The sequence below is a fragment of the Notothenia rossii genome, assembly GCF_949606895.1.
Source record: "Notothenia rossii genome assembly, chromosome: 6".
Taxonomy (NCBI): Eukaryota; Metazoa; Chordata; class Actinopteri; order Perciformes; family Nototheniidae; genus Notothenia; species Notothenia rossii.
The window spans coordinates 27,166,317-27,188,328 of NC_136909.1; the positions used below are offsets into that span (position 1 = coordinate 27,166,317).

The window sequence follows — 22,012 nt, forward strand, 5'->3', positions numbered from 1 at the left end:
CGTTTCCGTGGTTCCGTTACGGCCTCGTGTGAATGAACCGTCTATAGACTCTATACGATAGAAAAAAGTAGCAGATACAACCCGAACCGTCTCCATGTAAACGGGGCCTGAGCCTCCAAAAGAGCAGATAAACAATAGCTAGTTTGTATAAGATCCTTTGGCTTAACAATGGCAAAGTCACTTACACGCTACACGTCTTTTTTGTAACATAGACTTTCAGTAATAAAAGTGGAGTCTTTTAACCTGTCACGTCTTATAGAATAACCTGATGATGTCAAATTTCCTCCACATCCACAGAAGATACAATTGTTTTCACAAGCTGAGCAGTGAAGCAACATGTATGTGGGAAATCAGTGGACCTGAAGAATGAGAGATTGAGAGACCACCAAAATAAACTCATGCTTGTGATGAATGTTCTGCTCAGAAATAGAAACCTCATCCCTCTCTCATCCTCTTTCACCCTATTACCTTGCCTCCTCAACACTCTTTCCTCCCTTTCTTTTACTTCTCACACCATCTCCGTCTTTATATCTCGCTGTATCCATCTGTATTCTTCTCACTCCCCCCATCTCGTTCTGTCTCTCTCAGATAGTGTGCCATCTGTGTGATCAATGGAGTTAATTCTTTTCAGGAAATTCTCTCTTCATGTTTTTTCTTTGCTGTACTGTGTCTGCACTGTTATTTTCTTTTTTTTGTCCAGGTGTTGGGGTGGGATACTTCTTTCGAACAAATCTGCAAATGAGGCAAAAGCAAACAGATGTTTTGATGCGTTTCATCAAACACTTATTCATTTCCTACATGTTGTTGTATTCCAGAAGTTCAAACATATAGGACAGCAGTCGTGAACAATATATTAGTTTTTTTTTGCTCATTTGGATTAGCTTCGCCCGAAAGCACTAATAACTTACAAGAACCAGCTATTTGTTCAAGTGTGTAGAAAAACCTAAGCAAGAAAAATAGGAGGACTGGCAAGGAGAACCAAACAGATGGAGGGGAGCAGAGAGTGGAGGGAGAAGTAGTTTGTGCATGGTTTGTCATACATTAAAGCAAAATTGGTAGTAACAGCAAATCAAGAATAACATTCTGGAGCATTTTGATACCTTCTGTATTGGCAATGCATGTCCACCCTGTACAATGCCAATGCACCAAAAATGAAACTGAAAGTTTGCACAGAAATGTTTAATGGAGCTACGAATTATGTTTTCGTAAAAAAAAAAAAAATAATTCTGCTGTGTAAGCGTAACACACTGGTGCGTGCAACAATGTGTGTCGGCACACACACACACACACACACACACACACACACACACACACACACACACACACACACACACACACACACACACACACACACACACACACACACACACACACACACACACACACACACACACACACACACACACACACACACACACACACACACACGCTCACTTGCAGTCAGATGCCCAAACCATGCTGATTTGAAAGATAGCCCTGTGTGTTTGTTTGCATATTCTAATTAATATAAATATCGGAGTAATTATTTAACCAAGACAATATCAGGCAGTGCTGATACCAAATCACATGTTGCTATCGCTCCTTCTCACTCCAAAGACATCTTGCCTTGCTTATCACAGTTTTTTCCTTTCTTTCTGTCCTACACGCTCCGCTGTGTTTTGATTATTGGTTGTGTGTGTGTGTGTGTGTGTGTGTGTGTGTGTGTGTGTGTGTGTGTGTGTGTGTGTGTGTGTGTGTGTGTGTGTGTGTGTGTGTGTGAACTTGGAAATAAAGCAGGATGGGCATTTTTGGGAGGAAAAATAATCACAGATGGGCCTCGTCAAATCTCTCTACATCTGGCTTTGTTCCTGTCCAGTTTTTACACACACACATACATACACACTGTACTGTCTATCTCCCGACAGTATGGGTGGAATCAAGATGGACGGAAACAACTCCTAGGTTTGATAATTTAATCAAATTCAAATAGGTTGTTAACCTTAGAAGAAAAAAAGGACAACAACAATACAACAATTAGGATCACACATATCCCATACAACTTAAATCAAATTCAATATAATAATCACACTTACTAGTGGCCTCTCCTGATTCCTCAATCTCAATGACGTTCATTTATGTATCCCCTCTACACATCAATAAACCCTGCGAAGCTCCACCCAGATTTAAAGTACCACACACATAAACTGAACCCCATTAATTGAACCCTCATACACCCAGCACAAACATGAGTTTACAGCACACCTCCCACTTGGCACCCTGGTCGGATGACCCAAGGAGGCCACCAACCTAAATAACCTTGCTCTGGTGGTGGTGTCTGAGGAGGTTCTTCTCCTTAGTTCTCAACTTCGGAATCTTCCACGACCCCGAAGCCAGGTCCCCCCGCAGAGGCACAGGTTTGCCTTTTCTTTTGTCCAGGACTCTTGCCTCCCACTTTGCTTGACCCGTCGCTCGGCCTCTTCTAGTCAGCCATTTCTCTGCAGCTCGCCGGACCCATGCGACCACTCCACATAGCCTAGCCAGACTGCTGAACCTCTCTGGTTTTACCAGGTTCAAAACAGCAATGCTCCGAAACTTTCCTTCCGGTCTTCTCTCTGTCAAGACTGAAGCTTCTTCCCTTTCGGAGGTTTCTGGGGATCCACCAACCTTAACTAGGGACTCCTCAGCCTCTGCGTCCTTTCCACTGGTGTCGTCAGGGATAGGGGTTTTGGTTGACTGGGCTCTGGTGAGTATTGCCGAGAATGCTTTTCTTTGAAGCTTGCCCACACTCTCTCTGGCACCAGTTGCCACCTCAGCGGCCGACTTCATGGGCCATTCTTCTAGCGGCCTCACCAGGAACTCTGGTCCCCTCTGCCACTCTGAGCCCTCTCCCAGGTCTTCAGGAGTTGCTCCTCTTGTTACGATGTCGCCGATGTTAATTGGCCCTGGGATCCACCAACAGTCAGTTACTGGTCCGGCCTTCTGGATCTCGCCGACCCTGTTTGCGAAGAAAGTCTGATACCCGTAGCTCTCTCGCTGGATGGCTCCCAGGACCGTCTGACTGTCAACAAAGTGGAACCAGCGCTCCACCTCCAACCGTCCGTGCTTCTGCAAATACCCTTTTAACCGAGCTGCAAAAACCGCACCGCACATCTCAGCTTTGACTACATCTCCCTTTTGGTCGAGAGGTGTTAGCTTGGCCTTTGACTACACCAACCTGACCTCGACCCCTTGCTTTGACTCCCATCTCAGGTACATCACGGCACCGTATGCGTCATCGCTCCCATCTGAAAACGTGACCCCCCACGGTTTGCCTTTCCACCCGGATGGCGTGAGACTCCTGTGGAATTTGACCTTACTCAGCCTCACATACTCTTCAAACAGCTTGATAGCATCTTCTCGGAGGTTCCCTGAGAGTGGGCTGTCCCAAGTCTCCTTTGTCAATCTTCCTCTCTCCGCCTCTTGGAAGGCCCTTCTGACGAGGATAGTCCCCTTCTGCTTTGCAGGCGTAACCAGGCCAATTTGATCATAGAGTCCACTAACTTGACTAAGTAGCTCCCTTCTAGTCAAAGGGTCAGGCGTTTCTGGTCTTACCTCCTCCTCACGAAGATTCAGTCCCACTCTCACCTCCGTGGTGAGTTTTACTGCCGCGCCTCTCTCCACCATCTCGTGAATCTGACCTTTGTAGGCAGACTGCCACTCAGTTTCCTTCCTGAGCTGCTTCTCTGTTTTCAGGAAGGTGGCCTCCACTCCTCTTCTGTTGTTTGGAAGTGAGGCTGGGTCCTCGGTCCATGGGTAAGATGCGTCCCAGTGCGGAGTCAGGCAGTGTTCATCTTTGGCCATGTAGGACAGCCCCTCTTTAATCACTTCCAGCTCCCTTTCTTCTGCCAGGGTCATTTCCTTTCCTCCTGGCTGGCATGTCCCGCAGCGACACCCACCACACCTGGGTTCACAGGCCGCACCGATGCTGTCCCACTTCCACCACTCGAGAACTTCTCTCCTTGTTGCAGTTGTATTCCTGGTCTCCGCCTTTACTTCCTGAGTCAGGCTCTTGGTCTCCTCTTTCCTCAGAATCTCAGGACTCTCAACTACTTCTCTGTACCCCACTGCAGCTGTCCTCATCGAGCGAGCGAAGTGCGTCTCAGACTGGTGCATTGCCACTTTTACATCCTCGAACAGACTGGGATGTGCTCCGCCCACGGTTTTACCCAGTGGGCCCTCCCATAAGACGAGGTCTCCAACTATCCTCAGTCTTTGTGGAGCGAGTCTCCCCTCTCTGTGACTGATGAGAAGCTCGACATGGTCTGGTCTCTTCAGTTCCTCCGTTGCAACCTCCGGAAAGAACCTCTTTAGCTGTTCAGGTCTGACGCTCCAATGCACTTTAGCGATCTCCTCCAGGCCATAACAAACCAGCTTGTGAGCCCTCACAGTACCTTTGGGGGTCTTGACTCTTACTCGCAGGAGGTACCTCTTCGTCTCGACTGTCACGGTCATTCCTCCAACTCCATGCACAATCAGAGTGACTTCTTCTCTGCTCAGACCGAGCCTGTCAGCCGCTACATGAGTGATGTAGTTGGTGTCTGATGCGAGGTCAATCAGAGCTCCGATCTTTTGCCCCGCGTTGGCAGTGACTTCCAACAGCATCATGATGACAGGGTGCTCGGTCAGTCTATTTTCTTCCAGAAGTCCACCTTCATCCTTCCTAGCGCTCCTTGTCACTGAAGTCTTGTTGCTGTTGCTGAAAGCTTTCATGATCTCCGCCGCCGCCTCTGGGGAACATTTGGACAAGGCTAGCTTTTGTTCTTCTGTTAGCTCCCTTACCCTCTCACTGCCTTTTCCAAGTTTCCCCTTTGGTAGCTGTTCCCATTTTGGACAGAGGAGGTAGTGGTGGTCCGAGGAGGTCCCCTCTTGGCAGTCTTCCCTGTTGCAGAGGAACCTGTCTGTGCACTCTTCTACCACGTCGTGACATCCAAGACAAACGCGGCATGCTCCTACCTTCTTCACAGCAGTCTTTCTCTCAGCCAAGCCAAACCCCTTGAACTTCTTGCAGAAGAATAACTTGTTATTGTGTTTCTCCTCTCCACACACGACGCACTCCCCTTCTGGAGTGTCCCTTCTGGTGGCTTTTGTGTAGGCATACTTCCTCTCGAACCTGTTTTGCGGCTTTTCAATTTTTTCAGATGTCTCTGTTATTTTCAGTTGTTCCAAGCTCTCTAGAATTTCTTCTTGCTCCTTCAGGAACTTCAGAAGCGCATTGAAATGGTTGACTGGGGTGACACCGTTTTCGGGCTTAGCCTTGAAGATGACCCACTCTCGCTTCACCTGGTCGGGCAGCTTGCTTTCTATAGACCTAATCATCAGCGGGTGGTTGATGGCTCTAGGGTTCCCGAGGTCTGTGAGGTCTGCCAAAGCCTTTTCCACAGCTTGGATGAGGTCTATCACCTTCCTCGGCTGGTCTCCTTTCACAGCTGGTATCTTCTCAAGTTCTGCGACGATCTGTAGTGCAATCGTGGACCTGTTCCCGTAACGGTTCTCCAGTACTCTGAACATGTCTTCGACTGTACTGTAGCTGGCCAATGTGACATCCTTTTTTACCTTCTCTTCCATGCTGTCAAGAAGCTGGAACTTCTTGACTTCAGGCGACCCGGACGGTTCTCCCTGCTTCTGCAAAAATTCCCAGTCCTTTTTCCAGCGGTGAAACTCCCTCATACTGCCACTGAACTTGGGAAGGCTTACCGGCTTGAGTCGTATCTTTGATATCGCTCCCATCGGGTTGTCTCTGGGTTCCGTGCCTGCCACGCCAGTAGTGTGCGCCTCTTCCACTGCTTTGTGCTGCGCTTTCATGAGTTCAAACCGTGCTTCTTCTGCTGCAATCTGAGCCTCGGCCAATTTAGAGCGTTGGGTCTGGTCTTGTCTTAGCTGAACCAGGGCGAACTGGGCGCGCTCATCCCCTGCTGCGGTGCGTGCCAACTCTGCTGCACCGCGTGCTTTGTTAAACTCAGCTTCCTTTTGACGCTTGAGTGCATTTTTCCTTGTCTCCAGCTGGCGCACTATCTCTTCCACATCTGTTTTAGCAGTCTCAGGAGCCCATCCCCTCCAGGTGCTGTGCACTTCTTTTAATTCCTTAATGAGTATTTCTAAATTATTTAGCTGCTTTTCGTAACTCTCATAGCTTACTAGGTCAATTTGTGTCGCTTCTGCCTCCTCATAGACCTTTTCAGCTTCCCCGACAGCAAACATCACTTTCCTTTCTCCATGCCTAGACCAAAGGTTTGCTTTAATCACTTCACTGATCTCTTCAAGCCTTTGGCTGGTTTCTCCATCCGTCTTTTCCACGTCTGCCCTCAGCTCTTCTGATACTTGGTCCTCGTCGCTATCAGCGTTCAGAATTAATTTCATCAGGTATTCACTGTTGGCCTCTGTGACTTTGGTGGCGGCCTTGTGGACTTCACCATATTCTTTCATCAACTCCTCCTCTGACATAGTGTTCACCATCTTTGTTACTGAGTTCACCTTACGACCTAGAGCCACCTTCGCCCAGTTCCGCAGGTCTTTCAGATGCTTCACTGTTTCCTCCCCCTTAATCAGCTCTCTGAATTTAAGGCTGAGTTTAGCTCAATCTGTCTTATCCTGGCTAGCTAGCTGGATACCTAGCTGGTTGGCTTCGTTTTCTAGCCAATAGCTTGGTGTCTTTGACTTGGATAGCTAGCTTGGTTTTGTATACTAGCACCCTTCAGTGTGCGAGCTAGCTAGTTATTGTCTTCTTGCTGGTTAGCTTTGTTTCCTGGCAACCTTCAGTCTGCTGTCTAGCTACTGCTTCGTCTTTGCTATGCTACCGCTAGCTTCTTTGGCTAGATAGCGCCGAAAATAGCCTTGTCAATCACGTGTTCCGACCACGTTAGCTCCGCTAGCTTTGCTAGCCTCGGGCCTTCACTTTCCGCCGACCGTTGCGACCACGGGGTTTCCTTGTCGTCCGGTCGTCAGCTCTACTTGCGGACCGGCGTCCCTCGGTGCTTCGCGAGCTCCGCTAGCTTCGTTAGCTCCGCTAGCTTCGCTAGCTTTTCTAGCTTCGTTAGCTCCGCTCCGCTAGCTTCGACGGTCCTTGCTAGCTTTGGTAGCCTCGGGCATTCACTTCCCGCCGACCGTTGCTGTAGTCTATCTTCCTAGCTGTCTCTCGCCGTCGGTTGAAACCTTTATTCCTCCCGATGCGGTTAGTTAACAACTGTACTGTCTATCTCCCGACAGTATGGGTGGAATCAAGATGGAAGGAAACAACTCCTAGGTTTGATAATTTAATCAAATTCAAATAGGTTGTTAACCTTAGAAGAAAAAAAGGACAACAACAATACAACAATTAGGATCACACATATCCCATACAACTTAAATCAAATTCAATATAATAATCACACTTACTAGTGGCCTCTCCTGATTCCTCAATCTCAATGACGTTCATTTATGTATCCCCTCTACACATCAATAAACCCTGCGAAGCTCCACCCAGATTTAAAGTACCACACACATAAACTGAACCCCATTAATTGAACCCTCATACACCCAGCACAAACATGAGTTTACAGCACACACACAAACACACACAACTATATTACTCATATACTTGTGTATATACTATATAGGCCTACAGTATACTTTCTCCTGCTAATGTTCACTTATACAACATTAGCACATATACAGACCAGCAAGAGCACTCATAATTCCATAAACACAGGCACTTAGAAGCATTTGGCTTAACACACATGGACACACATGCCCATGGACACACACACACACACACACACACACACACACACCCACACACACACACACACACACACACACACACACACACACACACACACACACACACACACACACACACACACACACACACAGAAAAACACACATACGCAGTGTGCAGCAGGACCACAGCGGGTATGGACTCCTGTCGTGGTTGCTGGTTGCCAAAGTAATGATGCCAAGGAATCTGAATCATGCCAAGTTCAATGGTAGCCAATGGCATGCTAGTGTTTGAATGCAATATTTCAAAGTGCTAATCCTCACATGTAGTATAGCGCAACATATTGAGCTGATATTGGCCAGCCTTTCTTGTCTGTAATTTCATTTACATAACTTACAATGACTTGTGACAATAGTGGAATCTTAAAATATCAGTGTAATACCCTAAGAAATGAGCATGGGTGAATAGCAGTTGTTGGAAAAACTTGTACAAATATACTTATCCTTTTGAAAACCTTGGTAGTAAGTATGAAATGACATATGACCTGAGATAAAGGGAATACATCTTTGTCTGATATTTCATACAATTATAAGGATTCCCTCCAAGGCTCAACCTTTGTCTGCATGAGAAAGCTGCATGTGTGTGTGGTTGCCTGTGTGTGTGTGTGTATGTGTGTGTGTGTGTGTGTGTGTGTGTGTGTGTGTGTGTGTGTGTGTGTGTGTGTGTGTGTGTGTGCGTGCGTCAGCTGTTCTAGGTCCCTGTCCGGGATTGGGACATATGCTTCACGCGACTCCTGTGGACACACACACACACACGCACACGCACACGCACACGCACACACACACGCACACGCACACGCACACGCCCACACCCACACACACACACAGGCCTTTGCACCTCAATAATGAGAAAATAAAAAAAGCTAAAGCTTACTGAGGCTAATGCACTGATGTGTTTTGACCACACAACTTATCTGTCAGTCAAAAGTGGATGATTACAAAATACATGAAAAATTCAGTCAGGCTACATTTTAACCAGGCTTTCTTGCATGTGACTCTTTTTTTCCAAATCCAGAATTATTTCTCTCCCTTTTTCCTGTCTCTCTCCATCAAAATGTTTCCTTACGTGCTTTCACACCATACCAAACCACCGTGCTTATTCATGTTGCACTGGAGTATCACTTTATTTCTTTGCTATTATTTTTTTGTGAAGTCACCGCAGTATGACTTGCCCCAGACAGCGGTATGCTGTCCCACCCTCATTATATTTTCACACTCTGCTACCCTAGGACACAAGGACACACACACACACACACACACACACACACACACACACACACACACACACACACACACACACACACACACACACACACACATTTCAGCTCAAACCCATACGTATGTTTTGTTTGTTCCTGCACGGATTCCTTGGTGTGATAAAATGGAAATATTTTCATCAGTTTTTTGTATATTAAATGAACTATTTTATCCAGATTCCCCTGTGGCATTTTGGCACTTCAGCACTATCCATTTAATGTCACAAATCATGTTTCAGCTTGCTATGTTTGAATGCAGGTAAACATCATTTTTTCGAAAGCAACACAATTGCCAACAACCGATATCAAAACACATCAGCTATAGTCTGACATTTATTTAGGTTTTTATTAGCTTAAAATTAGCTTGTAAACTGGTTAGTTGCAAAACAATTCTGTTGTAAACATTCATCAACTCCATTCAAGCGTCTGAAGGTGCTAATCAGACTGTAAACAATTTACTGCTGCAAGGAAGTTGTTCCTGGATTTTTAACTGGTTTCCAGAACCAACAAAATATAACCCCTTTTTTTCCTTAGGCTAAATTATCGTCAAATAAAAATAGACAATGAATACCATGATCCTATCTTCAAAGCGATATACAAAATATCTACATTATGGCCGATAGATCTCCATCTCCGGCATACATTTGACTATTTTTATCTTATAGTGTATGGTACCTGAATCCAAAACCTATCGATTTAAATAAAGACGCTCTTCTTGAACTTTATTAAACCATTCATAGTTCTATGAAATGGATATGTCTAGTTTACAGTTTTTCTCGATTGCTAACACACATTTTTTTTTTAATTGCTCAGTTTCTCAGAACACTAAACACAATTCACAAAACCAAACACCCAAAGTGCAAAAGACCTCCTTTGTCCTGCTAAATGAATAACTGCACTCATAACTACATAAACACTTACTGTACCAAATGCAAACTTTTGCACCAAATACAACACACTTCATTCTTAATACTAGATTGTTTGACCACCCAACTACACACTGCTGAGCATAATCTAAAGCACTTTCATCTGTTATGGGTTATGCTCTGCACAGAGAGGTTTCTGCAGAGAAAGATTGCTTGAGTATACAGAAATACAGTAAATGAAGAAATACAAATGAGTTTTTGAAAAAAATCACATTTTATTCAAAAATAACATTGTGCAACATGCATCTCAGCTCATAGTTACTATGCTTCGGATCTCTCTAAGTGTGATGCATTGTTTGCTAAAACCCGGTTTGTAACTGCTGCTTCCTGTGCCTCATTGAAAATCCTTAGCCTTCCACCTGCACCTCTGTCTTTCTCAGTCCTTCAGATAAACAACAAAGACATAGTGGATGGTCAGTGTCTGTGTTGCATACAAGTAAGTCTACCACAGTGAATTGTGTAGGATTTGTGTACAGTTATAGTATGCAACATGCCAACAATTCAATTACAGTAATGAAGTAAATACATTTCACACAACAGATATAAGCACTGATATATAATGAATTATGCAGAGCTAAAAACTGGTAACTAACCTGTTTTCAAATCTAACTGTCCGGATTACAGAGGCAACAGTAAATCGGCTTCGATTAGGCTGAACCCTCTGAACGCCCTCTCTCTCCAGCTCTACCTCTACCTCTCATTCTTCCTCCTCTCACTCCCACCCACCTCTTCCTCCTCCTCTCACTCTCACCCACCTCTTCCTCTTCCTCTTCCTCTTGCTTCCATGTTGGCTTCCATTGTTGCTGTAAGAAAGTACTCACCTGTGGTCTTTTTATAGTGCTAACATCCTGATTGATGAGCCACGAAATAATGCTATCAGGTGTTTGGTCAGGTGGAACGTGTTTCTTGATTATTGGTCCATGTGTGAGGCCTTTTGAATATCAGTGTTCTAAACCTGCTAACATGTGACTTTATGTCAGATTCGTGTCTTAAACGTAGAAACGTGTGCAGTGGTTTGCAAAAAATGCCATGTTGATTTGCAAATTGTGTGAAAAGCTGAAAATGTGTTTAGAGTTTTGGAGATTTGAGCTGATGTTTTGCTCTTTGAGTGTCAGTTAAAATAATTGTGCTTTATGTATAATTTTAGTGTGTTAGCAATCGAGGCATTTAATCATTTTAATTGTTGCTTTACTCTTCCTTCCCTTCTTAACGATACAAGGTTTTTGTCATTGTTTGTTAGCATATGGCTAACACTGATATTCAAAGAGTGTGGGGTTCAGTGTCTTGCACAGTATATTGCTGACAAGTCAAATAATGGATGAAAAGAAAATGGTGATGTAGGTTAAAGTAAAGAAATCAAAACTCCCTCTCATCATAGCCGAGTCTTTGCAACACCTTGTCCTCTTCAGAAAATAGATATTGCACCAAAATCTGTTTAATCCTTGGCTTGAAATTAAGAATCCTTGTAAAATGTCTGTTTTAATAAACACAATAGGAAATGAATATAAACTGAATGGAAATATATGGAAATAAACTGCCAAAGAGCAATATGTCAGTTCTGATATATTCAGAATGCGGATTTAAAAAAAAGTGATGCATTAATGTAGAGCCCTGTGTGATGCTGAGTCTATAATTCCTGTATACACGAGTGAGATATAATGTGTTTAAGCTTATATCCCCTTGTAGAATAACTGTAAAGAAACACCATGCTAGTGTGTTGTGGCAGGGGGTTGAAATGCATGTGTGAATTGATGTGAAAAAGCTGATGGATATGTGCATGTGTTTATAGCCGTGTGTGTGTGCAATGAACATTCATTTCACAGGTCAATGAGTCTCGGATGTACACACTGTTTGTTGACTAGACTCTATTAGATGATTTGGATGCTTCGGATTTAAATGACACTGTAATGTCTACATGTTTCTGCCAGGCAGTGCATGATTTCTATGGGAGGGACAATTCAAGTTTAAGGCATTTAATCATTTCTATTTTTCCTTTGCTCTCCTCAGTGTCGGACAGCCAAGCAGCAGGAGTAGGAGGAGGGTCAGACTCCTCCCAGACCCGTTTCTCCTCCTCCCTGCCCACTTACCTCCCTGTCCAGTGCCAGTTAAGTGGAGCCGACTCTGCCTTCTTTCTGCGGGAAGCCAATCAGGAGGTCATGCGAAATGGCAGCCTATCATCGCGGACTGAGCCCTTCTTCCTCCACCAACTGGAGCAGGTCGTGGCTGCTCCACAATCCCTGCCCAGCGTCAACTGCAGCTACGGAAACCTGAGCATTGAGCAGCCAATCCCTGTAGAGCTGCTTCAGGGCCCAGCTCCACATCTGTTACCGACAACCAACCAGGTGACTCTGAACTGGAAGGTCAAAGGTCAAGTGGTGGTCCCCAAAGTTGGCTCAACAAGGCCCTGGATACAGGTATGGGCAGTTTAATGTTAAACTTAAAATGTTTTTTTTTATCTTTTTCTTTAAAAAATCCTCTGCTGAAAACAAATAAATGTTAAGGATTGACTTGTTATGACAATTTCATAACCAAATCATAATTAAATCCAAACCAGAGATAATTAAAGGGTTCAAACTATAAATGTATCATCTGTTTGTTGATGCATTTTAATTATTATATTGGTGTTATTGCCTACTTGAAGCTTCTTCTTTGGCTTACAAAAAGTGAAGTTAATTGATGTAAAAATGCAGAGCAGAGCAGCTTTAAAGAATGCACTCATTAGTGCTAATGCATAAATCTGTCGGCACAGAAAGAAAGAAGAACATTTATAAATAAGAGTAGAAAATCATTAAACTCGCCATTGACAACCCATTGTTTGTATTGATGTGTTAAGACATGATTCATAATTTCAGCTGTCAATTACAGTGTAGGACAGATAATAATGGTTTTTTTGGCTAACTTTTTATCTTCTAATCCTCCCATTATGACATAAGCATTATCTGTAAATAAATATATGTTTGTTTTGTCCTCAGGTATTGTTTTACCTGGTAGGGCGACGTTGGGATGAGCCCGACCCCCCTCCTCCAGCCCTCCTCCCATGTGTCAGAGCCATAGCCATCCGTGACACCAGTGAAGCAGCCCCCTCGGCGGGCTGCCGACTCATGGGACCATCTGGCATCTGTGTTGTCCGTCTGGAGATTCCCCCAGCTTGGTTTACACCACCACAAGTGAGAAAAAGACCTCCTGAAGTGACTCTACCATCAGTGGATGTGTATTACTCCATAATACCAATGGAAAGGACCGGTCAAGAGTGTCCTTCCATCGTTAATGAGCCATGGCGAGGTCAGAGCGCTAACACTGGGCCTCTTGGACTGGGCCTTGGAGGACAGTGGAGCCTCGGGGAGGATGTGAGTCTTCAGGACATGCTGAAAGCCGGCTCAGTGGCGATGACCTTTGGCATGGTTTCCGCCAAAGGAGAGAAATTGAGACTAGATGAAAACGTAGAGGTTCTGGTGCCGCCCAGCCCGGTTCGGCTCGGCAAGACCGTGGCGTTTGGCGTCTACATGAAGACTGGTTCGAACACGGAACAGTTTACTCTGAGGTAGGAAAACCAATGCTTTCATATAAGTTATTTGGCTTTGCTTCTTGTATTCTTTTTATTTTGTTTTGTCAGATTTCAGTTTCCCTTTGGTAGTTTTTTCTTTCCTCCTCATCTGCTCTCTCTCATCTGTCGACACTGCCGCCTCGCGAGGTTGACGGCTGTCACCTTTGTGTACTCAGCCTCTTTCAGGAGCCAGCAATGCAAATAACAACCTCATGAATATTCATGAGTGATCCAAGGAGAGAAGAAAATACAGAGAATGAGAAGCAGGAGAGGGAAAAAGAACTGAGAGGGACTGAAGTATGGGGGACAAGGAAATTAAATGAGGTGCATAACATTAAAATAGATCCTGGTTTTTCAAACTAAATGGTGGAACCCATGCCTCTAAGGTGTGCTTTAATAGGTCACCTGCATTATTGACAATGGGTTTTGCTTGCTTGTGTCCCAGGAAACAAATTCTTCTTGGTTCGCTGGCGGAAAATGAGTTTACAACCCTGGTCTAGACGAAGTATGCATATCTGCATCCCATCTCTGCCTCATCATTCCACCGACTTTAGGGATTTCAGTCTGACAAATGACAGATTTATCATTTTTCACAATGTATTATTCTATTCAGAGAACATCCCAGCACACAACACTGCAGCTGCATTACTATAACAATATACTCCTATGAGGTTAGAACTATTGAGAATATTATAGTAACTCTGAGAAACTTTAAATACATGTTTCAGTATTTCAGTTTCACATTTATTTAAAGAAAACCTTGAATACACTAACCATGGTAATTGGCACTTGCCAACAAACTCCATGTTTCACATGAGGCCATTCAGATAATTTGTGCAAAGTTAAAGGAATCGATTTTACATAATAAAAGCTGCACATACTGTGTTCACCTAAAAGTACCGTAATTTTCGGACTATAAGGCGCACCTGAATATAAGCCGCAGCAGCTAAATTGAATGATGTGTACATATATAAGCCGCACTGGACTATAAGCCGCAGGTGTTTTAATGTTTAATTACCATATGTAAGGGTTCGTGCACAGAGGGGATTGTCGGGAAAGAGATGGCTGTTTGAGGAAGCTCCCATTTATTAACATTTCAACAAACAAGTTGCATATTTGCATAACGTATTCAAGTGTTACCATTTAGTGCAATAGTAGCTACAGAACATGTACTGTGCTGTGTAAACTGTACTGTATCACATAGCGTTTCAGACACACAAACTTTTCAACTTTCAAACTTAAACGGTGCGCTCCCAGCGCACGTATCGGCAGTGATCTACAGCAGTGGTTTTCAACCAGTGGTACGGGGACAAACTGTCTCGCTCTCGTAATGTCTGTCTGTCTTGCTCTCGTTCTGTCTCTCGTACCACTCTCGGTTCCACTTTTACTTTTGCGCGCTACCTGTCTCACTCTTTTCCGGCCTCCAGCTTTTCCTGCTGGAGCCCGCCGCTTAAAGGTGGGGGGCGCGGACCGGCCATAGAGCCCATAGAGTTAAAGGTGGTGGACTGTAACCTTTAAAATCCATAGATTTAGGAGGTCCCCTAGTGGTCGTTAGCTGTAAAAATCCATAGATTAGCCGCACCGTTATATAAGCCGCAGCGTCGAAAAATGGGAAAAAAGGCGCGGCTTTTACGGTATTTGGGAAGTTCTAGTGACAATAGCAATTGGCAAAGATTTTTCAGAGATTTTTCAAAGAGACTTATGCTGTTTAGGCAAAAGCCTTAGTATAGGTCCTACAGGTTGGTTTAAATATGCTACAGAAAGAAAATGGAGGGAACATATCAGCAACTATTTTTTATTGGCATCATATCTTCTTTTTTTCCAGCGTTTTCCTGCTTCATGTCTTATGCAATGTGTGTCTGCCTGTGCGACGACTTTGAAATTGTCCAATCGAAAATCTCAAACAAATCTATCCGTTCGTCTTTTTGTTTTGTTGTGTGTTTGTCTGTGTACACGGCCGTTCCACTTGCAGCTCTTGCCCCCTACCCTAGCATACAGTCCAGTGGATAATCTCCCATGTTAAAACCACAGTCAGACGTGTAATAAGGCTTAAGTGGATCTCATTCCTGTGTGTTCATGTGTTTGTGTGTGTGTGTGTGTGTGTGTGTGTGTGTGTGTGTGTGTGTGTGTGTGTGTGTGTGTGTGTGTGTGTGTGTGTGTGTGTGTGTGTGTGTGTGTGTGTGTGTGTGTGTGATACATAATAAGCCTTAAGTGTGCTCCATCACAGTGAGGTGATGTGATTATGATAAACTGCTGAGGATATGAAGAAACACGGGCAGAGGACAGGTGAGAGAGAGGGAGACTGACACAAAGATAGACACTGAAAGGAAAGGAGATGAGAGGAAGGTAGTAGAAACTGCCATGAAGGAAATGGGTAAAAGTAGGAAAAAGGTAGAGGGAAGATCTTCAATTGCATCTCTTTTTCACAGCTCTTCGAACCAGTATATCAAAGGAAGGAGGACTTGAGGCAACACACATTTGACAAATTGGATATGGCATTTTTGCTGTATCCCCTGACACAGTGCTTGTAGTCCAAAATAAACATATATGATACTGTCACTTGGTGGTGAGAGCACTCTTCTCCAAAACAAAAGCTAAAACTTAGGATTTGTAAGACTGACACTTCTTTAAGTACTCTTCCTGTAATTCAGTCACATTTTGAGTCACATCATCAACGTTGATCACCAATCAGATCAGGTGCTATTATTTAATTATTGCTAAAACCCATTTGCATTTCTCCTCATAGTTTTCACGACAACCCTTTTTTACCCTTCAAAAATATACACTTTAATGGTTAACACAATGAGTGTGTTTGCATGTACATGAATAACCTGTTTTATGATCAATTGATGTAATATCTAGTATGAGTTTGCACATGTAAACACATGTTTTTTTCAGAAATCTTGATAGGGTTTCAGAGAAACCCTAATATAGGAGCTGGAGTACTCAGAAATAAACCGGTCATAGTGACCATGAGATTTAATTGTTAGCTTTTGCCATTTGAAGCGGAGAAGATATTACATTTTAAAGTGGAAGAAAATGTAGAATGTAGGGATAAATATATCCTCACTGTTCTAAGCTCTAATATCCTGTTTGTTTTTGTATACATCGCAATCCCTGCACATATAGAATTATCAATACAATAGAAAAGGATTATGGAATATGAACATAACGTTATTCTCTGGCTACCTGATGCACAGTCAAGCCTGCAAACCCATTACTGTAGATGAAGTGCCAGTGTCACAGTGTGTGAATTAATGAAAATGATACGATAAACAATGAAATGTGTTCATGGATGAAAGAACACAATAGATGTATGACACACGTGCTAGATGAATGTGTAATTGTTTTTTGACACTGGTACTCGAGCTTGGGTAAGAAAGCCTAGATAAGACCTAAATGGACTGGCTTACATTTTGTGACCAAGCGAAGATTCATTTTGAGGACGACATGAGATTATGAAATGTAGAAGCCTTTTTCTTTATTAAAAACTACTTAAAAGCAGCAGCAAAGGTGTATTGTGCTTATCGTGTTATTTAAGATTTTGACTTTTTTCATTTCAAAGTAGAATTACTCGAGGTTATTTGTTCAAGTTGTTATATCATCCTTTTAGGGTTACATCTGACATCCATATTTAAGATGTATTCAATTTAGAAGTTCCTGCAATGTTTCTTCTTTGCCACACATGTCACATTTTCCATTAAGAAAAATGAAGGACACAATTATCTTTGTAACTTCCTTACTTCACCTCTCTTCCATGTTCCATTTAACTAAGTGGAACATCCTTGAATATGAAATAAAAATAAGATTACTTAGCTATATGTTTATATTCAGCCCCTTCCATAAATATAATATGCATGTCTTCCTGTGTGGCGTTAATGAAATATAAGAATACGATTATACCTAAAACATTTTATTGTCCAGTTTTGGGCTGATTCATGACTTGATTTTAAGAAAGATAGCCCAAAAGAGCAAAGAGGAATTTAGAATTAAGTTTTCATGAAAAATTATGCCAAACTCTAATATCTGTACTCTAAGTGCTGCTTCATCATTTGATCTTTCTTTTATTTTTAAATCAAACCACAAAACATTTTTCTGCTGAATAGACAGAGCAGCACATGATGACCGTATGGTGGGCTACACGAAACATGTCCAAAATGCATATGTCATTACATTTGAATGTTCATATGCCACCTATCAACCTCACTCTAAAGCAGGAGTGTCAAACTCAATTTCATCTCGGGCCACATCAGCATTAGGGTTGCACTCAAAGGGCCGGTTGTAACTTTAAGACTATATAAAACTACATATGTTTAATATATATAAAATAATGTATTATATTACATTATTGCCTCTTCATTGGATTATTATGGGATAGGGTAATAACTTAATAATTAACTACGTCTGAAAGCAGAAGTCTAGGGCAAATAATTGCAAGTCTCTTCAGTGAGAATGTCACAAAATGATTTATAAAGAAAAGCCAAATTCTGAAGAAATAAAATAAAAAAGTAACATTTTGAAAAAAAAGGCAAATTCTAAGAAAAAGTCAAATTCTAAGAAAAAGGCATGTTTTGAAAAAAAAAGTCAAATTCTGAGGAAAAAGTCAAATGAGAGATGCATTGTGGGACATGTAGTTTAAGGGCAACGTGCTTCTGTAAATCGGCATGTAATCGTACAATAGAGTGGCGAAGTCACGCCCCTCTACTTCCGGTCCATGGGACCTTATTTCGGAAAAATAATGTATTGAAGTCAATGGAGAGAGAAAACGTATCTTTCGATCCCGTTTGAATTGTGCCATGAATTAAACATATGATGTTTGTCAATCTTAAAACATAATTTCCATGTAAAAAAAGTCACAGTTTGTCGTAAAACTGTTGAAATATAAGACGATGAAAAATACGCAACTAGAAAGACTACAAATCACAGAGTCGCGTAAGTGATGTCACCATTGTTTTCCTCCACTAAGAGATAGCTAAGATCAGTGCCATATAAATATAATCTATCTATATGGCGCTGGCTAAGATAAGATAACTTTAACAAGATACCTGTGTGCTTAGTACCAGGTTTTTATCATACCAGCAATGGGTCTTGCTCTTTCTTTCACTTGCCATCTGATGAAAGGACCAGGAGTGGCTGGATCAAGTTAGCTACCTAGCTAGTGGCTAGCACTTTAGTTAGCATTACAGCCTTGTCATTTTTATTAGCCTTAATATGAAGTAACATTAAGTAACCCAAAATGTTAAACAGTTAGAGTAGTAGTCATATTTCGTGAACCCTTTAAAGAGTACTGTCACCGGTGTGATCATTCTACAATACACAATTTAAGCCCGGGGGAGAAATGCTAACACTAGCATCGGCGATCCCCGATCTTTTCTACTTCATGCTATCTGCACAAATGGTTGACATTAAACATTAAAAAGACCAGGCAGTTCAGAGAGAATCAAAGGAAGGCAGGCAGGCAGCTTTGCAGGACATTCTTCTGAACATGTTACATTGTGTTGATAGTGAGGGTAGTCAATCGTTTTGTTGACAAGACAGTAGTGACGGCCATCTTGGTGACGTGTGTTGTTCTGCTAGACCGGAGATGTAGTTCATTGAGCGTTTCACACAAACAAATGTGTTACTTCACAGTTTGACGAAACATTTATTTTTTTTGATTTGCAAAATTATCTTTTACATTTACAAACATCATATGTGTAATTCGTGGCACAATTCAAACGGGATCGAAAGATAATCTTTCTCTCTCCATTGACTTCAATACATAATTTTTCCGAAATAAGGTCCCATGGAGGTCCACCGGAAGGGGAGGGACTTCGCCACTCTATAAACATATTATATTCTTTCAGAGCTCTTGTGGGGCCACAGAAAATGAAGCCGCAGGCTGGATTTGGCCCCCGGGCCTTGAGTTTGACACCCCTGCTCTAAAGGAAACAGATGCAGCCCTAACTCCTACAACTATAAACCATTTTATTGAAGTGCCCCAATATGAAATGTAATCCAAAAGCTAATCTTTAATTTACATTTTTGGGCATTTATCCTAAATCAGTACATCAGAAATCCCAACACACAAATTAATTAGCGTCTCTTGGCTCACTAATCTGCACACCATTGCTTGTGTTGTGTTTCAGAATTCCTCTGCAAAGCAAGGAGTCAGACCAGGCAATACAGTTATAATAAAGCTGATTTATTTCAGTTGTGATAAGGAATATAATTGCTCAGCTGAGGTCTCTGGAGATCAGTGATCCACAGACCGCGAGCAGTTTCCACTCCAAGCAGTTAACTGTCTCACACTTCCTTCCAGAGCCCCGAAAACCCTAACCCTACCAAAACACATTTCATATACTTATTACAGTTAAAAGGTGTCATATTCTGATTGGATATGTGTATTTCTGAGTCAGGTGCTGTCGATTGTTGATTGGAGTACAGGCGAGCCCACGCCTCTTGGCTTCCAGGTCCGACAGGTCCAGTCTTCTTTCCAAGGTCATCCAGGCCCTACACTATACTGACTGTCTGTTTCTCCTGTCACGTGCTAAGCTATGATCTGCTTGGTGCCTGGCACGGTGCCCTCTCCTGAACCTCAGCGAATAACTCACAATAGTGCACAATCTAAATAAAGTAGCAGAAGTGCAGTTCCTTCCTTATGTTTTGCTCACCATTACAGTTTTTCTCAATCGCTAAACCCACTTTTTAGAATCTAAATTCATTTCTTCAAAACAAGAGCATAGCCATCTAAACAGAAACACACTTGCCATAACTCTGAATATCTTTTGCAAAATGCACTTACATGACCAAAACTGAAAATACTGGTCACAAAAAAGAATAAGTCGATCGAAACAGAACAAATTGTCCTCTAATGAGACAAATGTGTTTTCATAACTGAAACTCCGGTCACCATAATAACCCATTCTACCATAACAATATACATTTCTTGCAAAGTGCTCTAAGGCACTCAAAACTAAAAATACCCCTTCCAAAACCAGATACCTTCTCCAAAAACAAACATTTGTCAGCTCATGAGAAGACTATTTGAACAGTCATTACTAAGTGGCACACTAAATACTGACTACAATCATCAATACACAAACCTCAAGCTATCGATATTGGAAACTGAACGGAAAACTGACAAGTTGGGAGAAACAAACTTACATATAGGAAAAACAGAGTCTTACTGTAACTATGCCATTGTTTTTATTGTCTCATTTTCAGAAGAGCACCGTAACAGAAACAAAAGACGAATAGCAATACACTGGAAAAAAATAACATGGGTAAATGATGTAAATCAGCAGTAAAGCAGAGAATGAGATCTATATAACTTTACTGATCTGCTCTTTGGCGTCTGTCTGGCCACATAGCCTCATCTACGTCACAGCGTATGTCTTCCCTTGCAAGGCAGCGTGGGAAATATCTCCTTGCGTGTCGACACCACCCTTGACAGGATTCCGCAGAGATGTCCCGACAGCCAGCATTCATTGCGTCCAAAAGGGGCATTCTGTCATGAGGATGATGGTCATAAACCTTCCATCTCCAGGCAGAGAAGAACTCCTCAATGGGGTTTAGAAATGGGGAGTATGGAGGGAGGAACTCCATGGCCATGTGTGGATGAGCCTCAAACCATGCCCTCACGTCACGAGAGTGGTGGAATGCCACATTGTCCCATATGACCACGTGAACCGACCTCACTTGATCCCTCTCTTCTGGTGGCACAAGTCCGTCATACAGGACATCCAGGAAGGCAAGGACACGTTGCGTGTTATATGCTCCCATTACAGGGATGTGAGCAAGGACGCCTTGTGTCGAGATAGCCGCACACAATGTTATGTTTCCTCCCCTTTGGCCTGGAACAAAGACTGTCGCTCTTTGCCCAATAAGGTTCCTCCCACGTCTCCTCACTTTGGAGAGGTTGAAGCCTGCTTCATCCACATATACAAAAACATGTGGTAATGCATTGCCTTCCAGCTCCATCATTCGCTAAAGAAAATGAAACAAACAGAGGACCGTTTTACATTACTGTAAGCAGTCAGACATACTAAAAATATAGGCAAGCCATCAGTGTGATTGAGGTCCTTACCTGTACATACCGGTGCCTTAAATCCTTCACACGGTCAGAGTTGCGTTCAAAAGGAACCTTATAGATCTGTTTCATTCTGAGGTGTTGCCTCTTTACAGTAACACCCGGTCAATGGTTGCAACACTTATAGACTGAATGTTACTGAAGACATCCTGGTCTGCAATTATTCTGGCCTGAATCTCCCTTAAGCGGATTTCATTGTTGGCCACAACCATATCAACAATGGCAGACTCTTGTTCTGGAGTAAAGGCCTTTCGTCTGCCACCAGAGCGGGGTGCTCTTTCAGTTCTATCAATAAATATTTGAGAATGTTATGTACTGTAATATAAAAACAGTGATCGAAACCTACATCAAAATAGAAATGCATGAAGTGCTGTAAAAAAGGGTTACAGTAGCTTACCTATTTTCGTGCCTGAAGATCCTAATAATGGATGCCACTGTTGATCTC

General features: G+C 42.7%; 2 protein-coding genes across 2 annotated transcripts in view; one reads left to right on the top strand and one right to left on the bottom strand.

Moving 5' to 3' along the window:
- The window catches only part of LOC307043150 (transmembrane protein 132C), a 264,602-nt gene that overhangs the window by 80,161 nt on the left and 162,429 nt on the right, over positions 1 to 22,012 (top strand). Inside the window, exons 2-3 of the mRNA XM_079687429.1 lie at positions 11,960 to 12,366; positions 12,925 to 13,493. Coding sequence (XP_079543555.1) covers positions 11,960 to 12,366; positions 12,925 to 13,493 — 976 coding nt within the window. The remainder of the gene's footprint in view (positions 1 to 11,959; positions 12,367 to 12,924; positions 13,494 to 22,012) is intronic.
- On the bottom strand, positions 1,939 to 7,407 carry LOC307043151 (uncharacterized protein). The gene is made up of 2 exons (XM_079687430.1): positions 7,390 to 7,407; positions 1,939 to 7,295 (listed from the first exon to the last, which is right to left on the bottom strand). The coding sequence occupies exon 2, from the start codon at positions 6,469 to 6,471 to the stop codon at positions 3,184 to 3,186; it is 3,288 nt and encodes a 1,095-aa protein (XP_079543556.1). The 5' UTR covers positions 6,472 to 7,295; positions 7,390 to 7,407; the 3' UTR covers positions 1,939 to 3,183.

Coding starts and splice junctions, on each gene's coding strand:
- LOC307043151 (XM_079687430.1), bottom strand. CDS start 6,471: ATGGTGAACACTATGTCAGAGGAGGAGTTGATGAAAGAATATGGTGAA.